The sequence below is a fragment of the Canis lupus genome, chromosome 11 (genome assembly GCF_003254725.2).
Source record: "Canis lupus dingo isolate Sandy chromosome 11, ASM325472v2, whole genome shotgun sequence".
In the NCBI taxonomy this organism is placed as follows: Eukaryota; Metazoa; Chordata; class Mammalia; order Carnivora; family Canidae; genus Canis; species Canis lupus.
The window spans coordinates 42008466-42034665 of NC_064253.1; the positions used below are offsets into that span (position 1 = coordinate 42008466).

General features: G+C 37.1%; 1 protein-coding gene across 23 annotated transcripts in view; it reads right to left on the bottom strand.

Annotated features, from left to right (window-relative positions):
• The window catches only part of ELAVL2 (ELAV like RNA binding protein 2), a 143056-nt gene that overhangs the window by 57190 nt on the left and 59666 nt on the right, over positions 1-26200 (bottom strand). For 7 of the 23 annotated variants that reach the window (XM_025432557.3, XM_025432556.3, XM_025432547.3 and 4 more), the window contains exons 2-3: positions 12900-12990; positions 9816-10059 (exon numbers count right to left, since the gene is read on the bottom strand). In XM_025432557.3, coding sequence (XP_025288342.1) covers positions 9816-10059; positions 12900-12971 — 316 coding nt within the window. In that variant the 5' untranslated portion in view covers positions 12972-12990. Of the gene's footprint in view, positions 1-9815; positions 10060-12874; positions 12991-26200 lie in introns of all 23 variants that reach the window. The other 16 variants (XM_025432554.3, XM_025432555.3, XM_025432543.3 and 13 more) reach the window with 3 other exon arrangements.

The following is a 26200-nucleotide window of genomic DNA, read 5'->3' on the forward strand; positions in this document are numbered from 1 at the left end:
TCGCCACCCCCCCCCCCCCCACAAACTGAAATCTGTAAAGTCTGTGATGACTGAATAGAAGCAAAGCTTTAAATGTTTTCAATGAATATTCCAACAGAAATAAAATAAAAGGATAGCAATATTTTTTATGAAGTCCTTTGATCTACTAACACTACATGAATTCTGGGCCTAACAACCAAACACACAGGTCTCTGCATTTCCCTACTTGAATGTCTTATTTTATGAAATCAGAGTATCATAATAATATTTACAGTTTATATTAAAGGGGTACTAATTTTAAAGAAGGTGTCCCTCAAAGTAAAAACAAGTATCAGTTTTTATCTAACCAATACCTTTTGACTCAATTTAACAGCCTGCTGACCTTCTAGGCCAGTAACAGTCCGCTGGGAAAGCTCAACAAAGAAAACCTTCATATTTTAAGTCAAGCTCATTCATTCTGAATAACATGCACACAATACCACACACAGCAATGACTCCACACTCCAGCACTCTAGTTCACAGAGACTGATAGAGTATCATTAATCATCTTTCTGGGCTCCCAAGTCCTGCCTTGAACTTCCTATTCCCACTTCATCCCACCTCTAGAAAATCAATTATCTTGGTCAAATCACCTAGAAAGCGGAGAAAAAGAACATTAGCTTTGGGTTCTTCCCACGTCGTGTCTGAGAAACTATAAGAATTCTAAGGCAATAGATTTAAAGATTTTTTTCAAAAATTGGTTCACCTAAGGAAAAAAAGTCTGCAATTGTCTGAATGTGTATTAACTGGTAAGAAGGGAGACAGGAGAGAGATACCTGTGTGTTACCCACTTTATTATTAATTATTATTATATTATTATTATTATTCATAAGAGACAGAGAGAGAGGCAGAGACATAGGCAGAGGGAGAAGCAGGCTTCCTACAGGGAGCTTGATGCAGGACTTGATCCCAGGACCCCGGGATCAAGACCTAAGCCAAAGGCAGATGCTCAACCACTGAGCCACCCAGGCACCCTGTGTGCTACCCACTTTATAAAAGAGACTCAACTTTGGAGTCAAATAGCTCATATAAGGCTACATTACAAGTAAATGGCTACACTGAGATATGAACCCAAGTGTAACACATTCTTTCTAGGCTAAAACCTCTAAAATAGCCTCCTTAGGCCTCCTCCCTAGCTGGGGAGTAGCAGGTAGCAGGCATTTTGTTTCAATGTTAATCCTGAGAACTTGATCCCAAGCTAAGCAAATAACAAGCCTAGTGTACATAAGAGTTTGGTAAATCCTATTACCACTACATTCAAGTCCATTTCACATGGAAAGATACAAAGGAATGCTATGGATACAGTTTAAATTGAGTATTTCTATCTTGCATTTTTTCCCCCGTGAAGGAGGCATACAGAGTAAGATTCTTTGCTATTTAGAACAATGCAGAATGATCCATCCTCAATTAGCTAAATATGATGTAGAAGATATTTTTTTAAGATTGTACTTATTCATGAGCGACGCAGAAACGTAGACAGAGGGAGAGGCAGGCTCCCATGGGAGCCTGATGCAGTAAGTTCTCAATCCCAGAACCCTGGGACCAGGACCTGAGCCTATGCTGCTTTACAACTTTAAAGCTCTCCAGCATATATAGTTGATGACAGATACTATCACCAATAAAAGGACATTCAGTGGTGTCAAAATATTGACATTGTAAAACTTTAAAAAGCAAAACCACGTTTTAAGGAGTAAAACATACTTACTAAAGCCACTGCATAGGCCTCACAATCAAACGACACAAGTAAAATGCCAGGAAATAATTCTTAAAGCTGACCTTTTTAGTTGAAAAGGCAAGCTCTGAGCGTTTCCACAGCTCTCAAAATTCAGTAGTAGCAATGCACTCTACTGAAAGTCAATTAACTTAGAACAAGCTAAGAAGAAGCTGATGAATTGTGAAGCATGGTTTTAGCTTCAATGATCAACTATTCTGTTCAGGAAATGTTCCAACAGGTGCAAAAGCAAAATGCTTTGCTCTATTCATAATTTCGAAACTTAAAAAAACAAAGGTTGATGCTAAGGTAGTGTAATAGATGAGACTGAAATAAAATCCATCACATCAAAAAAGGGACAGGGAGAGTCAACTTCATAGGTAAAGAGAAACAGGATTTTAACATTCTTTGGATTACAGAAGGAAGAAATCCTGTATCAGAATTTAATTGCTCTTTATCTTCTCCCATTTAGATCACCATCTTCTTTCTAATCTACATTTTTCCATCATCACAGGGACTGCCACTGCATAATAAACTGCAAGTGGTTTCTACTCTATGTTACCAACTCTATGTTCTCCTAACGCAGAAATAAACAAAAACTAGAAAAAACAGTGTGAAAGATCTGGTATAACAAAGAGCACACAAGCACGGACGCTAAATTTTAAGGGGAGGACTCCTTACAGATGAACTTTGTGTTTTCTATGAATTTGAATACACTAACAAAGCTTGTGTTTTATATCAAAGTCATAAAGGAATCAAGTCAAAGGCACTCAATGCATGTTCTTAATCTATTGATAAGACAACCATGATCATTCTAGAAGCCCTGGTGATGATATGGGTCAACAAAGCATAGAATCAAAACTCATAAACCTCATTTACACAATAGGTTCAACCTCATTTTCCCAGTAAATATTCTTAAAAAGCTACTGTAAAATGTGTAATCAGCACTAGGAAGCTGCAATACTTTTCCTTCACTTCCTTCTAATAGAATAAAACAAAGTAACACAAATATCAACATCAAGAAATCAGAGAAGCTAAAATCCAGATGATTGACAAATTAATCAGCAATGGTTTTGTTTCAAACTTCTCTATATCTTCACAATGCCATCTTTTCTTCCCAGCAACTAGCCATTTCAGGTTGCATTATCATAGGATATCCACAGAAGAAGAAGGTTTTCTGTTTAGGTCTGCTAACTGAAAATGAATTTATCTCATGATAAAGAGGTCCTAAAGAAGATACCACCGCAAATATGCCATTTTGGCCTAAGATTATTTTGAGCTGAAAGCAATTAAGAATCAACAGACACAGAGAGTTCTCTTCCCTATCCTTTTCTGCCTACAAAGAAGTCACAAATTGCCCTTGTGAAGAAGTCCCCTGCTCCTGTGCCATAAAGAGGAGAGCAACTTCCACCCCCAGAGATGGAGAGCTGGCACCAAAACGTACAAACCAACCTTGCTAAAATATCTCAATACCTGCTATTAGTCCCCCACCCCCCCGCCCCCATGTAATGCCTGATCACTTTCCCAGTCTATCAAAGCTTCAAAACCCAAACCCCCTTTCCTTTGGTAAAAGGGTATAAACCCCCAAATCTAACCACTTCTACTTTAATTCTCTTTTGTGAACCCCAGTGTACATAAAATACTAATGAAAACTGTGCCTCTTCTGTTAATCCCCCCACTCCAGTTTTATTGAGATATAGTTGACAAGACATTGTAGTATCATCTATCTTTTGTTAGGTTCAGTCCCTGGGGGGCCTGTGAATTAAACTAAGAGAATTCTGGAAAAGATTTTCCTCCCTGATAATGGTAAAGAATTGTCTTTAGTTTCTTAAATTTGACAAATTTTAATTGCATCACCCTAAAGTTCTTCATCTAAACTACTCCATGCTGACAATGAATTCTGTTCTATAAAACGCTAGGTTCAAGGTTTGAGTGGAAAAATGAACATAAAACAATTTTAAGTTTCTTCCCCAAAACTTTATAAAAAGCTTCTATAGTGGTAACAAATTTTTTAAATGACTGACCTTTCAAAAGACATGACCATGACCTTTCAAAAGACAACGGTGCAATTAACAACATAATTAAAAATATAAAGTTTCTTCAGTACCACAAAAAAAATTTCATTTTCTGCAAAATTCACCTCATACAAATTTAGCCACTAAAATCTGAAAATAGCCATATTCAAATGTATTGTATTCCACCATTGATTCACTAGGGACCACCAAAGCATTTATCTAGTAGAGCCAAGTTACTCTGTTTTGTGAAAGCCTGAGCACACACCACCCATTTCTGCTAAATCTCTAATTAAATACCCAGAGCCTGCAATATGAGGTGTTTATTAAGCTACCACCAATCACCCACCACCCACTCTGCCTCTCTTCAATTGCTTGTTTGAATCAAAAATCTTTTCATACTATGGACACTGAACAGCTGACCTTAGGATTGCAACAGACACAAACAACCCACCTTTTCAAATTAACGTTCATTCAAACAGCCTGAGGCTATAATTGACTTCGTCACAGTAAATTTTGAAGGTATGTATTAGAAAAATAAAAATGCATCTTACTATTTCAATCCTGAAAAGCTAAGCCTGTACTTGTTTTTAAAAAGAGGAGAATATTCTCAGGAAGAAAAAAAAAAAAAAAAAGAAAGAAAGAAAGAAAAAGAAAAAAGAAAAAAAAAAAAAAACGAAACTTAAGTCTAGCTAAGAACTCTATTAAAAAAAAGATTTTACCATACAGATAAAGGGACACTGGCCAAGTCCCTCCTTGGGTTTCCTATAATTTTTATTTGTTTGGGTCTTTGTTTATTACTTTTGTCTAAAAGATTGTAAATAGCAGCTGACTTTCAGGGGCAGGGGATGGTCAGCATAGGATCCCACTCAAACAATTCCTAGAATAAGATTGAAGACATCACACCAAAATAAAAAGGAGCACCACTCATTCCAGAGGGCTTCAACTAACTATGCTTCTCTCTGTCTTCTATTAGAAAGGAAAAACAACAGTAACAGAACAAGCTATCTTGGAGTTCTGAAAACTACACATGTGCATACACATAACCTTTCAGGGACAGGCTGGACGTTCAGTAAAGACAGGGCCTAATGACTTTTAAACTTCACATCCCTAGACCTAAACCCCAGGAGTTAACTCCTCAGAAACCACCACTTGGGGAGAGGACCACACCTGAAACTCAGTTTGCCATAGTTCAGGAACTGCAGTTATAACAACTCGCCCACCCACCTCCAACCAGAGTTCAGGGAAACTGGAAATTTCTGCCTCTATCTCCTTGCAAATTTCTCAGGAAATGCAGTGGATAACTCCCAGGTAAATGGAATATTCTGGGCCCTACCTCAAAGATTGTAATTCAGTAGGTCTGGGCAGGGCCTAGAAAGCTGCATTTCTGGTCATCATCCCAAATGATTCCAATGCAGGTAACTCTACTGATTATAGTTCAAAAGGCTGATTCCCAAAACTGTTCACTTACCCATCAAAATCACCTGGGGAGCTTTCTGACAACAGATTCCCCAAAGTCTCCAGAAACTGTATTTTTAAAAACTCCCTCACATGAGGATGGGCAGCCAGATTTCAGAAACACTGAGCTAGAATATCCAAAATTCACAACTACAGACTACAAAGTTTGTAGAGAAGTATGGATGTTCTCCTTCATTCTATGTATTCCCTCAGTCCTGGACTCTCAAAAACCTCTCATTCCCCTTCTGAAGACGACACACTTACCAAAAGACGCCCCTTAGTGAATCTGTTCAAGTTATGTGTCTCACTACAAATTCATCAGTTGTTCCTGTGGTTAGTTTTGTTTTTTGTTTTTTTAAAGAATTCTGGCCTCTCACAAGAGGCAAAGAGGAAATGTCCCAAGAAAGAATCAGAAAACCAGGATTCTGGTCCGTGCTTTACCACTTAAAAGCCATTGGTCTTGGACTAGTCAGTCATTTAAACAAACCTGGGCTTCAGATCACCTGTTAAATACAGAGTTGGCTAAGGTCATTTCAAGGACACTTCTGATTCTGACACACTATTACTCATTCCTTGCATCATAAAATCTATTTCACTCCTCTAGAATGCAGCATCAGCAGGTGTCAAGGACTCTGAAGTGCATAAACTCAAAGAGATGGACCGATATCAGCTAAACTGTACAAGTAGCAGTAGCTCCTCATGATGAATGTCTATAGACAGGAAACGGGATGAAGCCTAAAGCTGGGCACGAGCCCAAAGCAAAGGCCTGAAAAACAACATAATAAATAGAATTTAGGCTAAAGAGAAGATTACTATATTTACCACTAAAGAGGTGTCTTAATGTATTTCTCTAAAGCTCATTCTATCAAAATGGTGACATTAATTTGCCAACAACACAATCTAAAAATTATATACTCTCTTTTAGAACTTAGGAAAGAGGCACATACTTTCCTAACTCGATTTTTTTTTAACCTGAGACACAGTTTCCTAATTCAGCATTATTTAAACAAAGAAAGATTTAAGAAAAATGAGAAAAGAATGATTTAAATGTTCTTCCCAAAGACCGGTCTCATTGTTTTCTTATAATCCAGACAGTTAATGCTCACCTCCTACAAAATCAGAATACAAAGAGTTGGCCCAGTAGGTTCCCCAGGAGGTAGGGTAAGTTGGATAATTACACCAAGGAACTCAGACTTGACCCTAAAAATGTGTACTGAAGGGATCCCTGGGTGGTTCAGTGGTTTAGTACCTGCCTTTGGCCCAGGGCGTGGTCCTGGAGTCCTGGGATGGAGTCCCACATCAGGCCCCGGGCATAGGGCCTGCTTCTCTCCTGCCTGTGTCTCTGCCCCCCCCCCCCATAAATAAATAAAATCTTTAAAATAAATAAAAATGTGTACTGAGAAACTGCATGAGCTGGCTAATGCTAAACAGCACAGGGCAGGGTCCAAATCCTCACAAATTCTTTCAGTCTTTCTTTCCTTTTTAGGTTTTATTTATTCATTCACGAGAGACAAAGAGAGAGAGGCACAGACATAGGCAGAGGGAGAAGCAGGCTCCCTGCGTCCCTCTTTCAGTTTTTCTAGATACGTTAATAATAGTTTCTTAGGACAATATGCCGACTTCACAAAGTACAGCCATTCAAATTCCAGTTTTAGAAATCTACCATTTACTAGACTATCTTTTGTTCAATACAAATATCTACTAAGAAATTCAGAATTAAAAATCTAAATGTACGCTTTGAAACTAAATGATTCAGACCCTTCTAAACACCATTTAACCCATACTAAGAATAAGATGGCAATGGACGAAGTCAAAAACAGGGTTACTAGAAGAGATCCCTTTGTGTTATTTACCTACTTACCTACTCATCTTTTTAATATACAGTTATCATGGATGTTCACTTATGAAACATGCTCATACTCTGATGTAGAACAAGTTACAGAAGAGTTTCAGAGTGTCTGATAAGTCATTAAATGATTTCAATAGCTTTCAAGCAAAAGCTTTTATATGTTCTATGGATATCTAGTATTGGGGAGATATCTCCCCAAATGAGTTCTGAGGTCAAATAAGGCTGGAAAACCGGTTTCTTTACTGCAGGATTTTAATGTATGTTTTCTAATATGCTAGGGATCTGCAGTTTGGCTCTGAAATACAATACTATGAAGGGCAGCATTTCTCAAACTTATCTGTGAATGAAACCTTTACTTTGAAGAACAAATAAGACTGTCTCCTGGAATGAAGCTTAGAAAACATCTTTTGACGCTCTTGGCCACTGTGGATTTTCTTGGGTACTCCACTTGCTTACTAGAGGTTTTAAACAGAAATTTTACCATGGTGGAAAACTTCATTGGCCCCGACTGAAAAGACAATGGGGTGTTGGTGGGGAGATAAAGAAAGTGGAGAGCATACGTTAATGCACTCTGCCAATATCTAACCATGTACTTCAGATGACCGTGCACTGTGGTTCCATTACCACGGTTTGTCATACTAAAGACAGGTAGGAAGACATAGAATTCAAATTTATTGCACGATAAAACAGCTCTAATAAAAGACTTTGAAAGAATAAGATAATTCAAAACTGATCAGAGATGAAAAATAAAAATCTCTGAAATGTGGGCAGCCCGGGTGGCTCAGCAGTTTAGCACCGCCTTCAGCCCAGGGCATGATCCTGGGGACCCAGGATCGAGTCCCACGTTGGGATCCCTGCATGGAGCCTGCTTCTCCCTCTGCCTGTGTCTCTGCCTCTCTCTCTCTCTCTCTCTCTCTGATGAATAAATAAGTAAATCTTAAAAAAAAAAAATCTGAAATGTTTTCTGCAGAAGATGCCTAATAAAAAGGATGTAAGATTTGTTTCATATTTTTATCTACTCCCACTATCATAACAAAAAAATTCAATGTTTATATATACACAGTTCAAGTTTTTGGTTTTGGTTTTTGTTTTGTTTTGTTTTTTAAACGGTAGGAACAGTTACTAAATAATCAAACCAGAAATCGTATCATTGATGTCACGGCCTTTATACCATTTATCACACATTCATGTCACAGAGGTTGCAAAATTCGTGTATGAAGAAGCTGTTTTCCTAAAAAGATAGTAATAAAATTTAGTGTGTCAGGACAAATGTATCAAGAGCCATTTGTTCTCTACCTTTTCAACTGTTCAAAAACTGTTTATAAATTTAATGTATGCTGATGACACTGATTTGGGGGAAAGAAATGGAAAAATATTTTCCATTTGATTATCACTATTCAATAACAAAAACAACCAACTCTTCCTTTAAAAAAAAAAAAAAGATTTTATTTATTTATTCGGACACAACCAACTCTTCCTAATGATACTGCGGTGAACATCTAAGTAACATAATTAGTTCAAATATAAATATTCAGTATAGATTGATGACAACCAGGTTTTACTGAGTTTTTACTTGATTTAAATATGTTCCTCCCTGTGAGCTTCAATTTGTACCTCAAAGAAATAGGATTGTGAGGCCAAGCTGAGGTGATAGCTCTCATTCACCTTGGAGACAATAAATCCTGCTATCTTGTTAAAAGAACAGCTAATGGTATGATCTTAAAGTAAAACAACAACAAAAATAACCTCACAAATCACCTAGTGTGACCTCTTTCTTTGCCCTCTACCTCATTTTACCAAGGGAGACCTGAAGCCAAGAGTTGATCTGTCCAAGGTCAGAGGACTGAAGTTCAGACTCTTGGTCAAACTCTTCTTACTGCCATTAGGGCTTCTTTGCCCATTTCACATATTTGGTTTATATAGTTTGAGTTATAAAGCCATGTAAAGCAATTTAATATACACCATCACTCAAATTTAATGTGAGAAAGTTTGTCTTTCTACAATTAACTTCTTACATTTTCAGTGTTTGAAAACAACTCCCGCAAGAAATGTTAACTCCTATATCCCAAGAACCTGCTCCTCAATCAGGTTTTGGCTTATTCTAAATATTTAGTCGAATCTTACAAAATACTAAGGATATTTTCCACTACCCAATATTCAAAATTCAAATTACCTATCCTTTCATTTTTACCTTTATGATAAAAGGAACACTCATACACCACTTTTTCCTTTCCTTACCAAGGAATAGAACAGAGGATCTTGCTACATGCAAATTATATCAGTGCAAATATTTATACATTGACAGTGTGAATATTACCATTTATTTTGTCACACATATTATAAGCAGAACTATACAGACTTAAAGGAAAAAACATTTTAAGAGATTTCCTCCTCTTCCCAAATGGAATATTCTTCTTCTACCTCACTGTTAAAATGCTACATCATATAAGCTCAGGGAACTAAAAACTAAAGTTCAACATGACACTTTCTGTCCCATAGAGACACTTCTAAAACATTTTTGAAAGATGTTAGTGTACAGCACACGGTAATATAAAAGTCTAGTTATAGTATATACTGCCCACAAAAATATTTTATACTTTAAAAGGAAAACAAAACTCTTAAAAGTTTCATGCTGCTGATTTAGTAATAGAGAGTGTAGCTAGATGTGTAAAACTGTACCAATGAATGATCTACAAGCGGTAAACTTATTATTTTCTCACACTTGAAACACTGTTTAAAAGTGAATAATCTATGAAAAACTGCATACCTGTTATTTTGTCTCTTACAAGCTTACAGGACTCTATCTCACCGATGCTCCCAAAAAGACTCTTTAGTTCCTCCTGTGTCATGTTCTGAGGAAGGTAGTTGACTATTAAGTTGGTCTTGCTGTCCTCTGTGTTCCCAGAGTCAACTGGTGACGAGCAGTTGTTGTTTATAGTAGTTGGACCATTGGCTGTGTTATTGCAAGTTGGCCCATTAGACAGTTGTGTTTCCATGGCAGCAATTACCTGCTAAAAACAGAGAAAATAAGAAATGTCAGAATTCATATTTCACAAACTATTAGAGATTCCTACCAGGAATGTAAATACTTGTCACTAAATACAAGTCGTTCTGCTGAAATTACAATAAAGCTTCAACAAAAAGTGCAACACCTACGCTAATTTATACTTCACATATTAAGCTAGTCAATTTAAGTTCACAATTATATTTTCACATACATATTCCATACATGCACATAAAAACACACTGTAAATGTTAAACATTCTCTAGAACCGCATTTTGGGTCTACTCACATACCCTTACTCACCTGCAATATCCAAAAACTTGAGGAAATTTAGTACCAAAGGGCACGGAATTAAACCCTGACTAAAATCATACTACAAAACAGAAGTGCTTAACATGCTACCAAAAAACAAATCAAAAAAATGGTATTCCTAACTCTGAAGAGATTTGCAGTTAGCCTAAGAGTTTCAATATTCTAAAACTGACAGACATCCATTAACTTAAAATCAAGGAGCAAGAGTACTTTAAAAAATATAAATTTGTCAACATGTACTGTTTTGGTTACATATTGAAAATGTTTTTGATTGACAATATCTTATACCTCTTCTGTTGGTAAGAAATAAGAAAAATATCAGATGTTAAATGTTAGGGAATGAAAAGGATTTGTAGGATAACTTGGAAAAGAAGCTATGAGTACTTAGTGTACCTTGTAGAATCTAACAAGCCATTCTTGTCAACCTTGGCAGCTAAAGATCACCAACAAGGCACCTGGTCTACAGCATCAAAATAGAATCCCCAAACAATTCAATATGGCATTTTGCCTTGATTCTAACTTTAATGGGAAAAAAATAAAACAAAAACCTCTCCAGCTCAGCAGAACGTAAATATTTCAACTTTTGCAAACAGACCAGCCCAAGGAATTCTCATTTGAGCACATAAGCCTGTTGAAATGCAAGTAATAAGGTACCTATAAACTCCAAATATAGAATAAATAGCAGACTTGGGGGAAATGGCCTCAAACTGTTCAGGCTACTCTAAAAATCTACTTATAAGCAAATTTGGATCCAGTTTTCTAAAAATCAATGCTATGCTCTTTGAGCAAGAGTCACAAACCACAGCCCCAAATTTTCTAAAATCATCTTCCAATAGCTATCTACTTTGGACAGCAAGATTGTGGGGGAATCCAAAAATCAAAGTATCACTGAAAGAATTATGCTTCGTATTTCATTCAATACAGCTCTCATCTCCACAAAGAACTACTTCTCAAAACTGACAATTCTGAATTGATGGAATGCTACTTTTAGGGAAGTTCTCTAACATATAAAAGGCAAAGAATTTGAGGCAAAATTTTTAAAAAGCAAAGTAGAGGGAAAGAGTGCTACAAGAGAAAAAAAGTCTTTTAAAAAGCATATTGCCTATGAAAAATAAAAGGGCACAACACTGGATAAGCATACAGAAAGAAATCTCTACTGCCAAGAGATGTTTATAAGAGAAGGCAGCATAGGATAGATTGAGACTGGTCAACTGACCAGATTAAGACTGGTCAGACTGGACAAGAATCAGCATTATCTTGATTTTTAAAAATAGACAAAATCTAGACTACCTATCAAATATCAAACAACCTACAACCCTCCATGACTGCATTTCCTTTTCAAAGAAATGGGTTTTTTTTTTTTCCCCACAAAGCTGCATGCTACCTCTTTTGTGTAAGTGTTCTTAAGGAATACTTAAAGGAGTAAAAGAAAATAAATCTTTGGAAATCTGTAGGAAAAAAAATTGAAACAATTCAAGACATGCATTTTATTCTAATTAACAAATTTATCTGAAACTGAGAAAGGAGTTTTCAAATTTCCTAATAAAGTATGTAACTGTTCCAGTCTGTAGAATATTAGCTGTGGGTCACTTTCCACAGCAAAACTCTTACGGGATTATCTTTGCCCAGGATTTATGAAAACAATGAGTTGCAAGAGGAGAGTGGCCAAGGCCAATTAAAACAAATTGCTATTCAAAAGTTAGGGTATGTGTAGAAACTATGTGAACCCCAAGTATGAGATTTGTACTTAACTCATTGGGATGGCATTTGAAATATAAAGTGTTCATTGACTGAAATTAGCAGGATTTAGCAAGGACAACAAACACTCTCACTTAATTGCACATTTATTTCCATGTTCAGGTGGCAAGAATGAGCTCCTAAGCCAACATTCAAGTGAACAGCTGCAGTAGGCTGTGTGCGCTGAAAATTACAGCATCTCTCAGCTATAGGACCATCTGCTCAGAATAAAATGATACTAATGTGCTATATTTTACAAATAATGCATATTCCATTGATAGGCTCAACACAACTGTTCACAGAATGCAAACTCTTTCAACAGTTACTGGGCAAATAATTTTCAGCCAGATTTACAATTTCAACAATTTTTTTTTTTGAGCATCAGGAATTGTAAATAACTTCAAAATTTAGTAACCAAAAAAATACATAGTAAACAGAATGTAAAGAATTACGGTAACTTAGTATTCAGACCATACCAAAACTTTTTTGTTTTTTTTTTTTAAAAAAGCTTGTCACTCTTTTCTTTGAGTCTGCACTAAATCCTAATTCAGATTATAAAAAGTTACATACAAAAGCATGGTTCTGATGCTACATATACCACTATGGTTAAAATTGCAATGTGCTTTCAAAGTCCTAATGATGGCCATACCACAATAGGTTAAATGTAAGAATAATTAGTATGCCAAATGAAAAGTTCAAGTGTTTGGTATGGCCTCAGCACTCCTGCAACATGCTAAAAAAAAAAAAAAAAAAAAAAAAAAAAAGTAGCCTACAGAATTTAAGAAAAATCCCACAGACCCCAGTCCAAGGCTCTGCTGCCCACGAACCACTTCTAAGCAGAGAAGCCACATCACACAGTCTGACTGCCATGTTAGTTTGGAGTTGCCGTCTGCAATATGGACACAAAAAGTACCGTATGTTAGATGAGCAAGATAATGCAACAAATCAGTTTGTACAAAATTTACAGTGATTGTATTGATATTCCCAGCACGTCCATGCAGTGTGGCTTAATTGAATTTGAGGCAATTCCAATCTAATCTTTCCAAATTCATTTTAACATGTAGTTTTCTTGCACAAATTAAGCATTTTTAATTAAGAGCCTGATTTTAAAACAGTATTAACTAGTTACTTTGACATCTATCCTGAAGAACTACCTTAAACCACATCTCAAAAAAATTTTTAAATGATAAAATGAAGCAAAACACTGCATGCTGTCCTGTCTCTTAAGGATGTGGGAGAAGGAAAGAAATGTGAATGAAATTTATAGTGAGAAAAGGCAGTCATGCAATTCATAAGTGAATGCTTTGCAGAAAAGCATTCTTTCCCAAAAATATCAGAAAGGCAGTAAGGGAAACTATATTTGCCCATACTGTTACATTATACTATAAATGATCCTTAATCCTGGGACTTAAAATTAAAAATGAATCGAAACCCTGTGAGGTTATTCTGACACTATAGTCCAACTGATCTCTAACAGTTTCACTGAGAATTGTTCACATATACTAAGAGGCAGTAAACCAGCATCTTTCAATTGAAATAATTGGACCAATAAATAGGATTGTTTGGAGTAATGCTTATATAGGATGTCAGCTTTGTCCCTGAACGAAATCAAGTGAACATTTTTTAATATGTAAATTGTAAACGCAGCACGATTTGAAATTAGTGCTGCTATGAGGCCTCCAATATAGTTAATGAGCCATTTACCACTTATTACAAGTTGCCCAAATACTAAACAGAGCCACAGTATTGGCACAAAAGCCAAAGTTTACATTTTAGCCATATAGGCAGATCCTTTAAATGGCCAACAGAATATTCAGAAAAACTCAATCTCTAAAAACAGACACATGACAAAGGAGAGCCAAAAACATCTTTTACTTGGGTATTTATGATTATAAAAATTTCATCCTTACTTAAAGCTGGCTATAAGTGGTTTACTCTTGATGTGAGCAATGACGTTAATTAACATGTAACAATGGATTCCATTTTCTGGCATCTACCAAAAGGGTTTAACATACTCCTTACAGGATGCCATGAAAATGTCTTACACTTCTTCCCTTCTCCCACTGTTATAAATTCAGTCTGATTCTATGTTTACTTTAAAAACAAAAAACCTACTTATAGTCGAACTAAACCTGTGAAAAGATAAAGTGCTTTTATACCCATGAAATATTTTGACAAGAACCTAATCATGGTTAGACCACATGGGTAGAATAGGCAGGACCACACCCAAGAGGTTAAACCAAGCTTAAATGTATGTCCTGAATACCTTCGGGAATTAATATCTGAACATTTTTCACTACATAAAACCACAGATTCACATTTAATGGCCTTGGTCCCTTCTATTCCATAGGAGACGACGCTAATAAGCTAATCTATTGACATCCCTCTTTCTGAAAGCCCCAGGGATGTGAACAATCACTTTATTGCACCAACTAGCTAGGAAGGCTGTGTATGGAAAATGATTCTACTGCACTTTTACATTTCAAGCACCCCAGACAGTTTCTCTACTTGAGGCAGACACATACCTTTATGGGAAGTTATAAATAAGTTGCTCACATGGCCCTTACCTTTATGCTGGCCAACAATTCAGTTACTAAAAATGTAAAGCTACTTCCCCTTCACTTAAGGACAGGCGATTCTGCTCTACTCAATCTACCACAGACAACCGGTCTGCACTATTTATAGATTCTACTGGCTCTGAAACTCTTTGGAAAGGGGGATGGGGGGTGTACATTCCAACAACACAGAACTATTCATTTTAAAGCTTAAAAAAATAACGTTTCAATATATGTTCACATCTTAATTTAGACATCAATTGTGCCAATTAAGACTGCTTTTTTTCCATGTACTAATTTATGAAAGGCACTTTGGCATAGATCTAGAATATTCTAAACTTTCTCTGGGCTCCAACAGATAATGATGAGGTGCTGGTTTAGTGGAATCATGATTTTATTGGGAGAAAGGGGCTCTCTGTCTTCACACTTCCAAAACTCCATAAAAGTTGATTTTTTTTTTTTTAACGTAATGGTCCACTGTGTATTAAACTTTTTTTTTTTTTAAGATTTTATTTATTCATGAGAGACACAGGGAGAGAGAGAGTGAGAGAGAGAGGCAGACACAGGCAGAGGGAGAAGCAGGCTCCATGCAAGGAGCCCAATGTGGGACTTGATCCCGGGTCTCCACGATCAGGCCCTGGGCCGAAGGCGGTGCTAAAAAACTGAGCCACCCAGGCTGCCCTGTATTAAACTTTTTAAAGATTTTATTTATTTATTCATGAGACACACAGAGAGAGAGGCAGAGACACAGGCAAAGGGAGAAGCAAGCTCCCCCGGGGGAGCCTGATGCTGCGCTTGATCCCAGGACCCAGGGATTGCGCCTGAGCCAAAGGCAGATGCTCAACCACGGAGCCACCCAGACATCCTTGTGTACTTAAACTTCTAAAGTTTCTTACAATAATGGATTTTAGGAAACCAACGCTATTGCTTGATTTCTCCTATCTGGGACCAACAATTTTCTGGTCACATGAGAGAAAACAGAAGTCCCTATTTTAATACAGAGTTCTGAAAATTAAGGTTTAGCAGTTTTCTTCCTATTTTCAACCTCTTACAAGACAGCCACCCAACAAGATAGACTGCTAATCGAAAACATCCTAAATATATTCTGCGAATTCTCATTAATAAGTACAGGTCTACAAGGGAAAAAAGGGTTTCCAAGTCCTAGATACCATCTGATTTAAGGAACAGACCTCTGGAGGTTAGAGTCACAGCAGACTGCCAAGAGACCACTGCATATCACCTGGTGAGGCCTGTGCATCTCCACCATCATGGTTACCATCCCAGTCTGGGCCCTCATGTTTCGTCATCTGAATCATCTGAACCACTTACATAGCCTTCCCAAAGGTCCCTCATCATCCAAATCCACACTAACACTACTACTCCCTAATGGATTTTCCTAAACCCACAATAGCTCCCGGCTGTCTATCAAATTAAGCACAAACTACTAAGTATGAACAGTATAAGCACCTGGGACTCTCTACAACTTCTTTCACCAGCTCATATTCAATCACCTAAAAATCTGAACCATTCCTTGTCCCCTCAGAGCTCCAGTACTTGTGAAGCCGTACATTCATCCTCTGGCTTTGCTCATGTAATTCCATCTGCCTAGAAGGCCCTCCCGCCATACCCACCACACATGTACATTCTTGGTTGTATAGACTAAGCATCTGCAAACATACCTAAGGTCAAAACAGTTTGTTTTAAAAAGCTAAGCATGCAAGGGCAGTGACCTTCCTAAATGCATGCCAACTTAATAGCTCTTTTTCTATCTCACCTCAAGTGTTCCAAACCAGAGATAATTAGGAAAGCATATTTTCAATTTTTGGTGCACTCCATAAGCAACCCTTACCCAATAAAAGCCAAATTCTCATTAAATGGCATAACAAAGAGACACTATCTTCAGTGATCACTTGTGTACTTTTATTTCAAGAGTCTATTATGCCAAATTGCCAACTATAAAAAAGCTTGAAGCCAAAACAAAAACATGATATAAATACATTCCAAGCCTCTGGCCAGCAAGGTTACAGAGATGTCACCTCTGGAATCTGGGTCTAACTTGAGGAAAATGGCAGAAGAGGAGGGAGATGTGGAAAAAAATAACGAACAAAAACAATAGATTTTATAACACAAAGGTGTTTAAAAATGCATCATAACGAAGTTACGGATCTCAAACAGTTTTAATTTGATACAGACTAGAATGTTTATGCAAATATGAAAAGCAACATTTCTAAAAAGAATCTTGGCCAAGGTCAAGAGTAAGCATCTCTCACACTTTGAAAAGTCACACTTGGATAAAGTGACTTTGGTCAGGACACTTCCTTGCAAGCTAGCAGGCTCTCAATACCTCAAGTAGCAGAGCACCAGTGTAGAATCTGGATAGTGCAAAGTCTTTTCCTCTGACCACCAAACTCTCTGAAAACCAAGTTACAAGGTGAACAGAAGGCATTTGTCTCTCAAGTTTAAAAGGAGAAACTACCAAAATACAGACAGAAACCTTGGCCCAACAGCATTTTCCTTTGGAGTATGCGAGGCAGGAAGCTAAAGCACTACAAATTATCAGGAGAGTAATGAGAACTTACAATGAGAGCTGGGTAAGCAGCTGATAGGGCCATCTACCTAGAAGATACCATTCCCACATAATAATTTTTTATCTTTCCCACTAAAATGGCATCTTTAGGATGTATCTCAACTTTACTGAATTAAGCAACGGAAGAACTCAACCAAGCACTAAAAATCATGGGGCTGACGTGTCAGCTACAGGAATGAGCCATTAGTTTTTCTTTATAAACCTCTTCACACTTTCCTTTGTCCTTCCTAAAATAATAAAGGTTTGTGGTTTTAAACTTCATGTGATTTCCTCAATTCTAGAATCCCTGTCAATTTCCTACCCCACATCCATAATCATTTTAACTGCCTCACAGGCCCTATAGATTTCCTCAGCCTCGTCAAGTTCAGATTTTTGGCCTTGGGGCTAACAAGGGTCTAAGAGCTGCCAGAGACAATACACCAAACAGCTGCAGAAATCACAGAGAGAATGTTCTTTGGCAGTGAACACCAACATTTCTGTCTCTTGGCCCTTTATGGCTCCTACAGACAAACTACAGAGTCTTTCTGACGCCACTTGTTCTGAGGTTTTGTAGTTCTAGAGCTGGCAGGATTAAAACTTTTGAGGCTAGAAAGTAAAGCTAATGAATTTAGAAGTCCCAAGTCCTTCCCTTAATTCTATGTCCATTTCAGGCATCCGTGCTGGGCAACAGAAAAGCAAAGCTCTAGTGAGAAAGATTTGCTTAAGCTTCACACACTGTTTCATTCATTCACTCATTCATCAAACACTTATACACATCTCCCATGACCTAAGGACTGTCCTAGGTACTTGAGATACAGTAATGAAGATGAATCCTGCAGTCTACATCTGCAACAGGTGTGTGCAGTAGACCACAATGAACATATATAAGAAAGTAGTGTAACAGCTATAAACAAATGAGCTTTGTAATAAAAGAAAATGTAAAGCCAAGTAGGGGTTGAGAATGTAGGGAGGGGTAGTTTCCAATATTAAACAGGCATCCCTGAGAAGGTGAACTCTGAGCAAAGTTTAGAGACAGAAACTAGCCACTGTGGTGGGTAAAATGACTCACCTGGATGTTCACATTCTAACCTCTGAAATCTGTGAATATCTAGTCACATGAACCGGGAGATTTAAATTGCAGAGAGAATTGAGAGAATTAAGGCTGCTAATCAAATGACTCCAAAATGAGGAGATTATCCCACATTACCCCGGCAGAGCCAGCATGAGCAGAAGAGTTGTTATAAATACAGGAGGAAGGATGGAGATTCAGTGTTAGAGTAATGCAGCATGAGAAAGACTCAACTAACTGGCTTTCAAGATGGGGGATAGCCACTAACCAAAGAGTATGTGCAGCCTCAAAAAGTGGAAAAAGCAAGGAAACAGATTCTTCCCTACAGACTCTGAAAGGAATGAAGTCCTACCAACACCTTGATCAAAGCCCAGTGAGACCCACTTAAGGGGGCTCTGACCTTCATAATTGAAAGATAATAAATTCACATTGTTTTAAGCACCAAAATTATGGTTATCAGAAATGTAACAGTGAACAAATACATCCTGTGGGGATATCCAGAAGAAGAGCATTCCAGGCAGAGAACATCTAGGGTGAAGCTAGAAAGGAGGGAAAGAAAGCAAAGAAGTAATAAGGCCAGACCATAAAGGGCCTCGGAGGTGTAGGGGAAAAGAAAGGTTTCTTAGATCCTCTTAGAGTCCCTGGCTGGATCTGAAAATTAGACTGGCAAAAACAGATTAACAGGGAAAAAAGACATACAAATTTTATAAGCTTTTACATGTACCCACATGGGAGCCTTCACAAGGAAATGAAGCCCAAAAGTAGTGGCGAGAACAGGTAACTTTCACACCTTTTAGATAAAGAATAAATTTGTGAAGAACTTGACAGGACAAAGGGGTTGGGGCTAGGGTATTAAGTGATGAAATGACTAGGTAGACAAGGAGTAGTTTAACAAGGTTTGTTCGTACTATTCTTAGTCCAATTCCCATTCTCTGGGAAGAATGTCTGCCTTCCTCCCACTATTTTGTGAGAATATCTTTCGCATAAAATGTTCTAGAACCTGTTTCAGGGGAAAAGGGGGATGGATAGTGGGTAGGGTGACCTTTCTGTTTCTGTTTTCTCAAACCTTCTCTGTTCCTGTTTTCTCAAACTCCTTCAACTTAAGAAATTCAATATGCCAAAGTACCATATTTTGGGGTAGTGTGTCCTGAACTCCGTCAGAGGTCACCATAAGATTTTCAGCATAACAGCATGGGGGTGCTGTAAAAATAAATCACATATGATTATATGGGAGGACTGCAACTTTGCCAGCAGGAAGATCTATCAAGAAACAACTGCAGTAACGTTGATATAGAAAGACAGGACTCCAACAAGGGTGACACCAGAGGATCTACCCAGGAGGAAAACAGGTTACTAATGTGCTACTTTAATTACATCGTTAAACTGTTGAAATTCATGATCAAGAAACTGGCTTTGATTCTAACTGCTCACAGGCTCACCAACCTGCATTTATTAAGATATGGAACTCAGAACACAAGATAATTAAGCAAAGGAATGGCTTTCTATAGAAAGCGGTCTTAAGGGGTTGGTAGGGAGCTCCTCAAGGAAATTCAACACATAAAAACTGAGTTTATAATATTAAGTCAAAGTTTTTCCTTTTACTTATGGATTAATAGAAGAACCCCGTGATTTATTTGTTTTAAAAGTTACAAAATGGGAATCACTTGTGCTATGCCCCACATCACAGCAAACCAAGACTTCATTCCAAACCTAACTGCATTTTCAACCTATCCCAGGAACACAATCTTAAAACTAGTAAATGTGGAACTGTCTGGTGAGCACTAATGAGGTAATCCATCTAACATCCTTCTGTCCCCCAAAGAAAGATGAAGTAATCCACTCTTTCCCTTGTTCCCGCCCCTCTTCCACTTATAAAAGACTCCCTCCCACTTTGTTCACTCTTTGGAGCTCCCTTCTGTCTGATAGGGTGCTGCCCAATTCCGGAATTGCTGAACAAACCAGTAAGATTTCTGAAGTTTATTCAGTTGAATTTTGTTTTTTGTTTTTTGTTTTTTTGACTTGGTGGCAGTGACAAGATCCGAAGTGAACTTCTGATGATATTTGGGGACAACAACAACAAAAAAAAAACTCAGGAGTAGTATTTGCAAGCCCTTGGGTTCTAGGTCTTTCTCACTATTCCCGAAGGCCATTGTTAGGTTCCTCTTACTTTTGAACACCACCCTCTGCATCAAGGTCCCAACCTAACTGGGTTTCCAGCTGAGGGCAGGTCAGCTTGTGCTAGCAGATGGTTCTACCAGGAACCAAGCCCCTTGCCCCTGATTCAGTCCACAATCTCCCTTTTTTGGAAACCCAATCCAGTACACACTCCTCATTCTTAAGGTCTGCTGGTTCAGTCCGTTCCCCAGTTCCAGACTGGAAACTGGTGGTGGCGTGCACAGGGCTTTCTCTTGGCCAGTCTGCAGTAACATTTCTTGTTTACTGCCAGTGTATTAAGCTGCACATGTGTCTTGTTTGTGTAGGTAAAGGATTCAGTGTTAATAACTGTTAATAACTGATTCCTTGATAGGAATCTCAGGGGAAAAGACCACAAAAGTTGGTAGGTACAGGTGTAGCACTTAAATGCCATCTGGGCGTTTACCACCTAACTCAAAAGAAAAGACTATGTTAGGATAAGAGCAAACTGGTTAAGTAACAGGTTGTATTTATACTAGGGTCACCTGCCAACTTCAAGAAAATTTCCATGCAATGAAGTACACTGTAAAACATCACAAAATTCCCAACCCAGAGGCACATCCCTTCCAGCTATCAGTTTGGCCACAAGAGATCCAAAGACTTAGCTGCTAATTATATAATAATAATAATTATTATTATTATTAAATTTAAAAATTAAAAACTAAATAAAGAGGATCCTTAAATTCTAAAAGTTAAGCAAGCCACAACCCAGCATATCTGCTGATTTTAAGGTCTAAAAACTATGATTCCAGAAGCTGTAAATATTTACATAAATAACAAAATCTCGGGGATCCCTGGGTGGCTCAGCAGTTTAGCACCTGCCTTTGGCCCAGGGAGCAGTCCTGGAGTCCCGGGATCGAGTCCCATGTTGGGCTCCTGGCATGGAGCCTGCATCTCCCCCTGCCTATGTCTTTGTCTCTATCATGAATAAACAAACAAAATCTTTAAAAAAAAAAAATCTTACTGAAAATAACCTGGAATTAGAGAAACTCACTGTATTATGTCCTGAGAACTTAGCTTAATAACCGTCAGATTAGAGGTCCCTAACTACCACAGGCAGAAATATGGGTTGTACCCCACTTATGGTTAAGGATCCCACCAAACCACTGCCAGTCCCATTGGGGAAATAACAGTGGCTGTTATGAGAAATGTTCCAATTAGTTAAGATTACTTAAGAGGTGTACTTACAAGTAAGGGCTCAGATTAAGCAAACAGAATGGGATACCTATTTTAACTGATATGCAGAAGCCTCTAAAAAGTTTCAAGATTCCAAAATAGCTCCATTGAAAGATTCATTGTAAAAGGCTAATGACAAATTAAAGACACAAGAGAGGGGATCCCTGGGTGGCTCAGCGGTTCAGCGCCTGCCTTTGGCCCAGGGAGCAGTCCTGGAGACCCGGGATTGAGTCCCGCATGGGGCTCCCGGCATGGAGCCTGCTTCTCCCTCTGTGACTCTGCCTCTCTCTCTCTTTCTCTATGTCTATCATGAATAAATAAATAAATAAATCTTTAAAAAATAAAATAAAAAAAAGACACAAGAGATGCCTAAAACAAAAAACTCTAAGATGAATGCGAACTCCTACTGCTCCCATCTATCCTTCTTTATTTAAGTACTCCTTCTAGTAATCCTGTCTAAATGGTCTTTCTGCTCTAAAAAGGTTACGAGACCATTAAAAAAAAAAAATTTTTCAAAAAAAAAAAATCTGCCAAGGGACAATAATTCTTAATGACAACAAAAGAGGAAAAATCGATTAAAATTTAGAAAAAAATTATTCTTTTATGTCTTCAAGTATTAGTAAAAAGCTTTTGCCACCTGAGCAAGTAACCTCAATTTATCTCACCTACCCAAAAAACAACTTAAATCCAACTTCTTTCATAATTAGTGCCTGTATAATATCTCATTCACAGCAGTAATTTTAAAATAGAAGCTATACTGTCTCTGTTTGCATCTGTCTACATGTTTATGTGTGTCTACACGTTTATGTGTGTCTACACATATGTTATACATATGCGGTATCTTCTACCTCCAGACGATACTGCCAAAAATTTATCTGTAAAAGAACTCCATGTAATTGACTTTAAAAACACAAAGTGCTGATATGAATTGAAATGTTCCTAAAATTCTCAGAAACCTAATAGAAATTAATCTAAATGCTTTTCAAGTTCATGTGGATTTGGGAAAATATTCAGTACTAAAGCTAATCTAGATCTGTAGGCTTAATTAAAATAAATACATATTTAGAGTTATTAACATTGAATATAATACATACTTTTTTTCTTCCTGGATTAGTCAAAGTAAGTTCATGTTTTGTTATAAAACTTGACAGCAAAAAAAAAAAATAACTTGATATGCTGAAATTTTCATAGGTAATCTAAACATAATTACTGAGAACAAGTAAATTAAATAGATGTAAGCAAGACAAAAGTTCTGGGTCAATCTTTAAATAATCTCAAATCTTGGTAACCTGAAATTTTACAGTTAAATGATGAAGTCATTAAATGTCAAAATCATTTCCAAATATGATAAAACACAAGAACATTAATTACTAAAAATAGGCTTATCCACTTTTGGCTTCCTTTACAGAGGATCTAGAGATATTTTGGATCTATTAGTAAACACGTTTTGTGCCATGCTGAGAAACTTACTATGAGAAACATATGTTTCCAAAAATTATAAAAAGTATACATAAATTTGCCAAGCCACAGAATATTAATGCTAAAAAGACAATTCACAGTTGTGTACTTGTTTTTTACTAGAAATTAAGGTTTTTAAGCATTAAGAATTCTAACATTGATTTAAATGACTAGAAATAATAAGAGAAACAACTATATTCAAGGAGAGCAGAATATGGGTTTTGTTTGTTTTGATTAGAAAAGGCATGAGGCATTAGAAACGACAAATACCCACCCATTGACGTGGATGGAACTGGAGGGTATTATGCTGAGTGAAGTAAGTCAATCGGAGAAGGACAAACATTATATGGTCTCATTCATTTGGGGAATATAAAAAATAGTGAAAGGGAATAAAGGGGAAAGGAGAAAAAAATGAGTGGGAAATATCAGAAAGGGAAACAGAACATGAGAGACTCCTAACTCTGGGAAACGAACTAGAGGTGGTAGAAGGGGAGGTGGGTGGGGGGTGGGGGTGACTGGGTGACGGGCACTGAGGTGGGCACTTGATGGGATGAGCACTGGGTGTTATTCTATATGTTAGCAAACTGAAGACCAATAAAAAATAAATTTATAATAGAAAATAAAATAAAGTTGTAAATGATTAAAAAAAAAAAAAAAGAAAAGGCATGAGGTTTGAAGATGGGTTTCTGTTAAGGAAAAAGGAAATAAATTTGTCCCAAAGTAAAACTGGTTATTTTGTAATGGAAAAGGGGAAAATAGGGGCACCTGGGTGGCTCAGTGGCTGAGCATCTATCTGCCTTAGACTCAAGGTGGTGATCCCGGGGTCCTAGGATGGAGTCCGACATTGGGCTCCCCACAGGAAGCCTGCTTCTCCCTCTGTCTCTCATGAATAATTAATATAATCTTTAAGAAGGCGGGGGGGGGAATAAAACACAAATTTTTTAAATAGAAACTTGAAGAGAAAGAAAAAGAATCTTACCTTGTTTGGATCAGTTGGTTAGAATTAAATGAATTTATTATAAAGGTTATTAAATTAAGCTTTGTAAAATCAGTAGTGTACTCATCTAAAAGCAGCACTCAATTGTCCATATCTGCTAAAAAGACAGAAGTTTTCTTGGGACTACTAGTCCATTCCGGATAAGAAACTGCAATAGGTTTTTCTTTACCTTTTAAGCATTCTTCCCGGAAAACAAAGATTTTGTGTCTTGCCAAAATAATTTCCTGTGTTTCATGTCATTCTTATCACATCTCTGATTATTTTTGAAAACTCAGTCTTCCCTATTAAAAGTGCTAAGGTTTTGTTTGTTTTTTTTTTTTTTTTACAAATATTTAACTTTCTGTATTTGCATTCAAAATCTTTAACCTATGATCCTATATGACCAAGTGTTTTAAAACCTTTTTTGATAGTTTTGATAAACTTCACAAAATCAAATTCTAAATGATGTCTTTTTGACCTCAAACTAATTAGTGATTTTTCAGCAGGTCCCTGGAACATCTCAAAAGATATAGCTTCTCTCCTTATAAAAAGGGAGATGTAAAAAAAAAATAAATAAAAATAAAAATAAAAAATAAAATAAAAAGGGAGATGTTAAACTTATGTGATAAAATTATATAGGAAGCACCGTCAAGAATACTGTCTTTATACGTTGTATCTGTATACAGGTATATGTTAGAAGGACTCCAGAAATTGTACAAAACCAGAAGAAATCTGATATATTCTGGCATAATGTTATCAGTCATAATTCCAATTCTTAAATGCTGTATATTACAAAAATAACCAAATATCCTTGTCAATCCATTATGAACACTCATCAGATCTTTTAAACATGAATCATTTTTAAGCCTTTTATCATTTATAGAGTTACTGTTTTACTCTGATGCTTTTGCAAAAGGGTTCCTGTAAAAGTGCTTCATTTCTAAGGAGATTCATGGAAAGCACTTTGACAAGTACAAGTTTCTATTAACTTTAAGATCATAAAACTGAACTCGCTAAAAAATCACCAGAACAAATGGGAAAACTGGATTCAAGCAGAACAAGTATTAATGGTATGATTTTTTGTTTGAAAACATTGCTGGGGGCAGCCCCGGTGGCTCAGCGGTCTGGCGCCGCCTGCAGCCCAGGGTGTGATCCTGGAGACCCCGGACAGAGTCCCACATCGGGCTCCCTGCATGGAGCCTGCTTCTCCCTCTGCCTGTGTCTCTGCCCCCCCCCCCCCCTGTCTCTATGAATAAATAAAATCTTAAAAAAAAAAAAAAAAAGAAAGAAAACATTGCTGGTTCCTTAATATTTTGATTTCCTAGATTTAAGGAAATCTTTTTTCTTAAGCTACCTATGACTTATAGCAATTTGGTAAAAAAAAAAAAAAAAAAAAAAAAAAAAAAAGAAGAAGAAGAAGAAGAAGAAGAGGAAGAAAGAAAAGAGAAAAAAGAAAGAAAGAAAGAGGAAACATTTACCTTTTTTTTCCCTTCCTACTAAATCCCTCCAAAGTCAGAAAATCTTGAGTATTCTTTTCAGGACAATATAGGTATTTACATAAATTCAGTAGGAACCTGTTCTCCTTGCACCAGGGCAAGGCAAGAAGCACTAACCAAAATGAGGGTAACGACAGGAAGAAAATTTGTTTACACCTTTGTTGATAATAAATTCTAATACCATGGTCTTTGAGGCTACATACCTGTAGAACGGATTAGGTGCTAAACTCTTCTGGTTTCCTGAAATATTTGTCTGTGACTCTCTCCAAACCTATGTTTCAAATTTTCTCCCATCTTTCTGATTTGGAATCACTAAGAACAAAGGCTACCCTACCCCCTAAAATCTCCTTAGGGGAACTATACCAAGTGCTCCTCATTACCCAGACAGCAGCCAAACTTCACAGACTAAAACCTCAGGTGCATATTTCACAGCTAAAGAAGGCTTTGCCTGACATCTATGGTCCTGTACAAACACTGGAGACCTTCAAATCAAATTGCCGAGGAAGAGAAGTAGCTGACATTGATGTAGACTGCTTCCTCCCAAGACACTGAATCAAAACTTCATGCTTTAACTAAACATGAAACCCTTTCGTCTTCTTTCTTTCCTTCA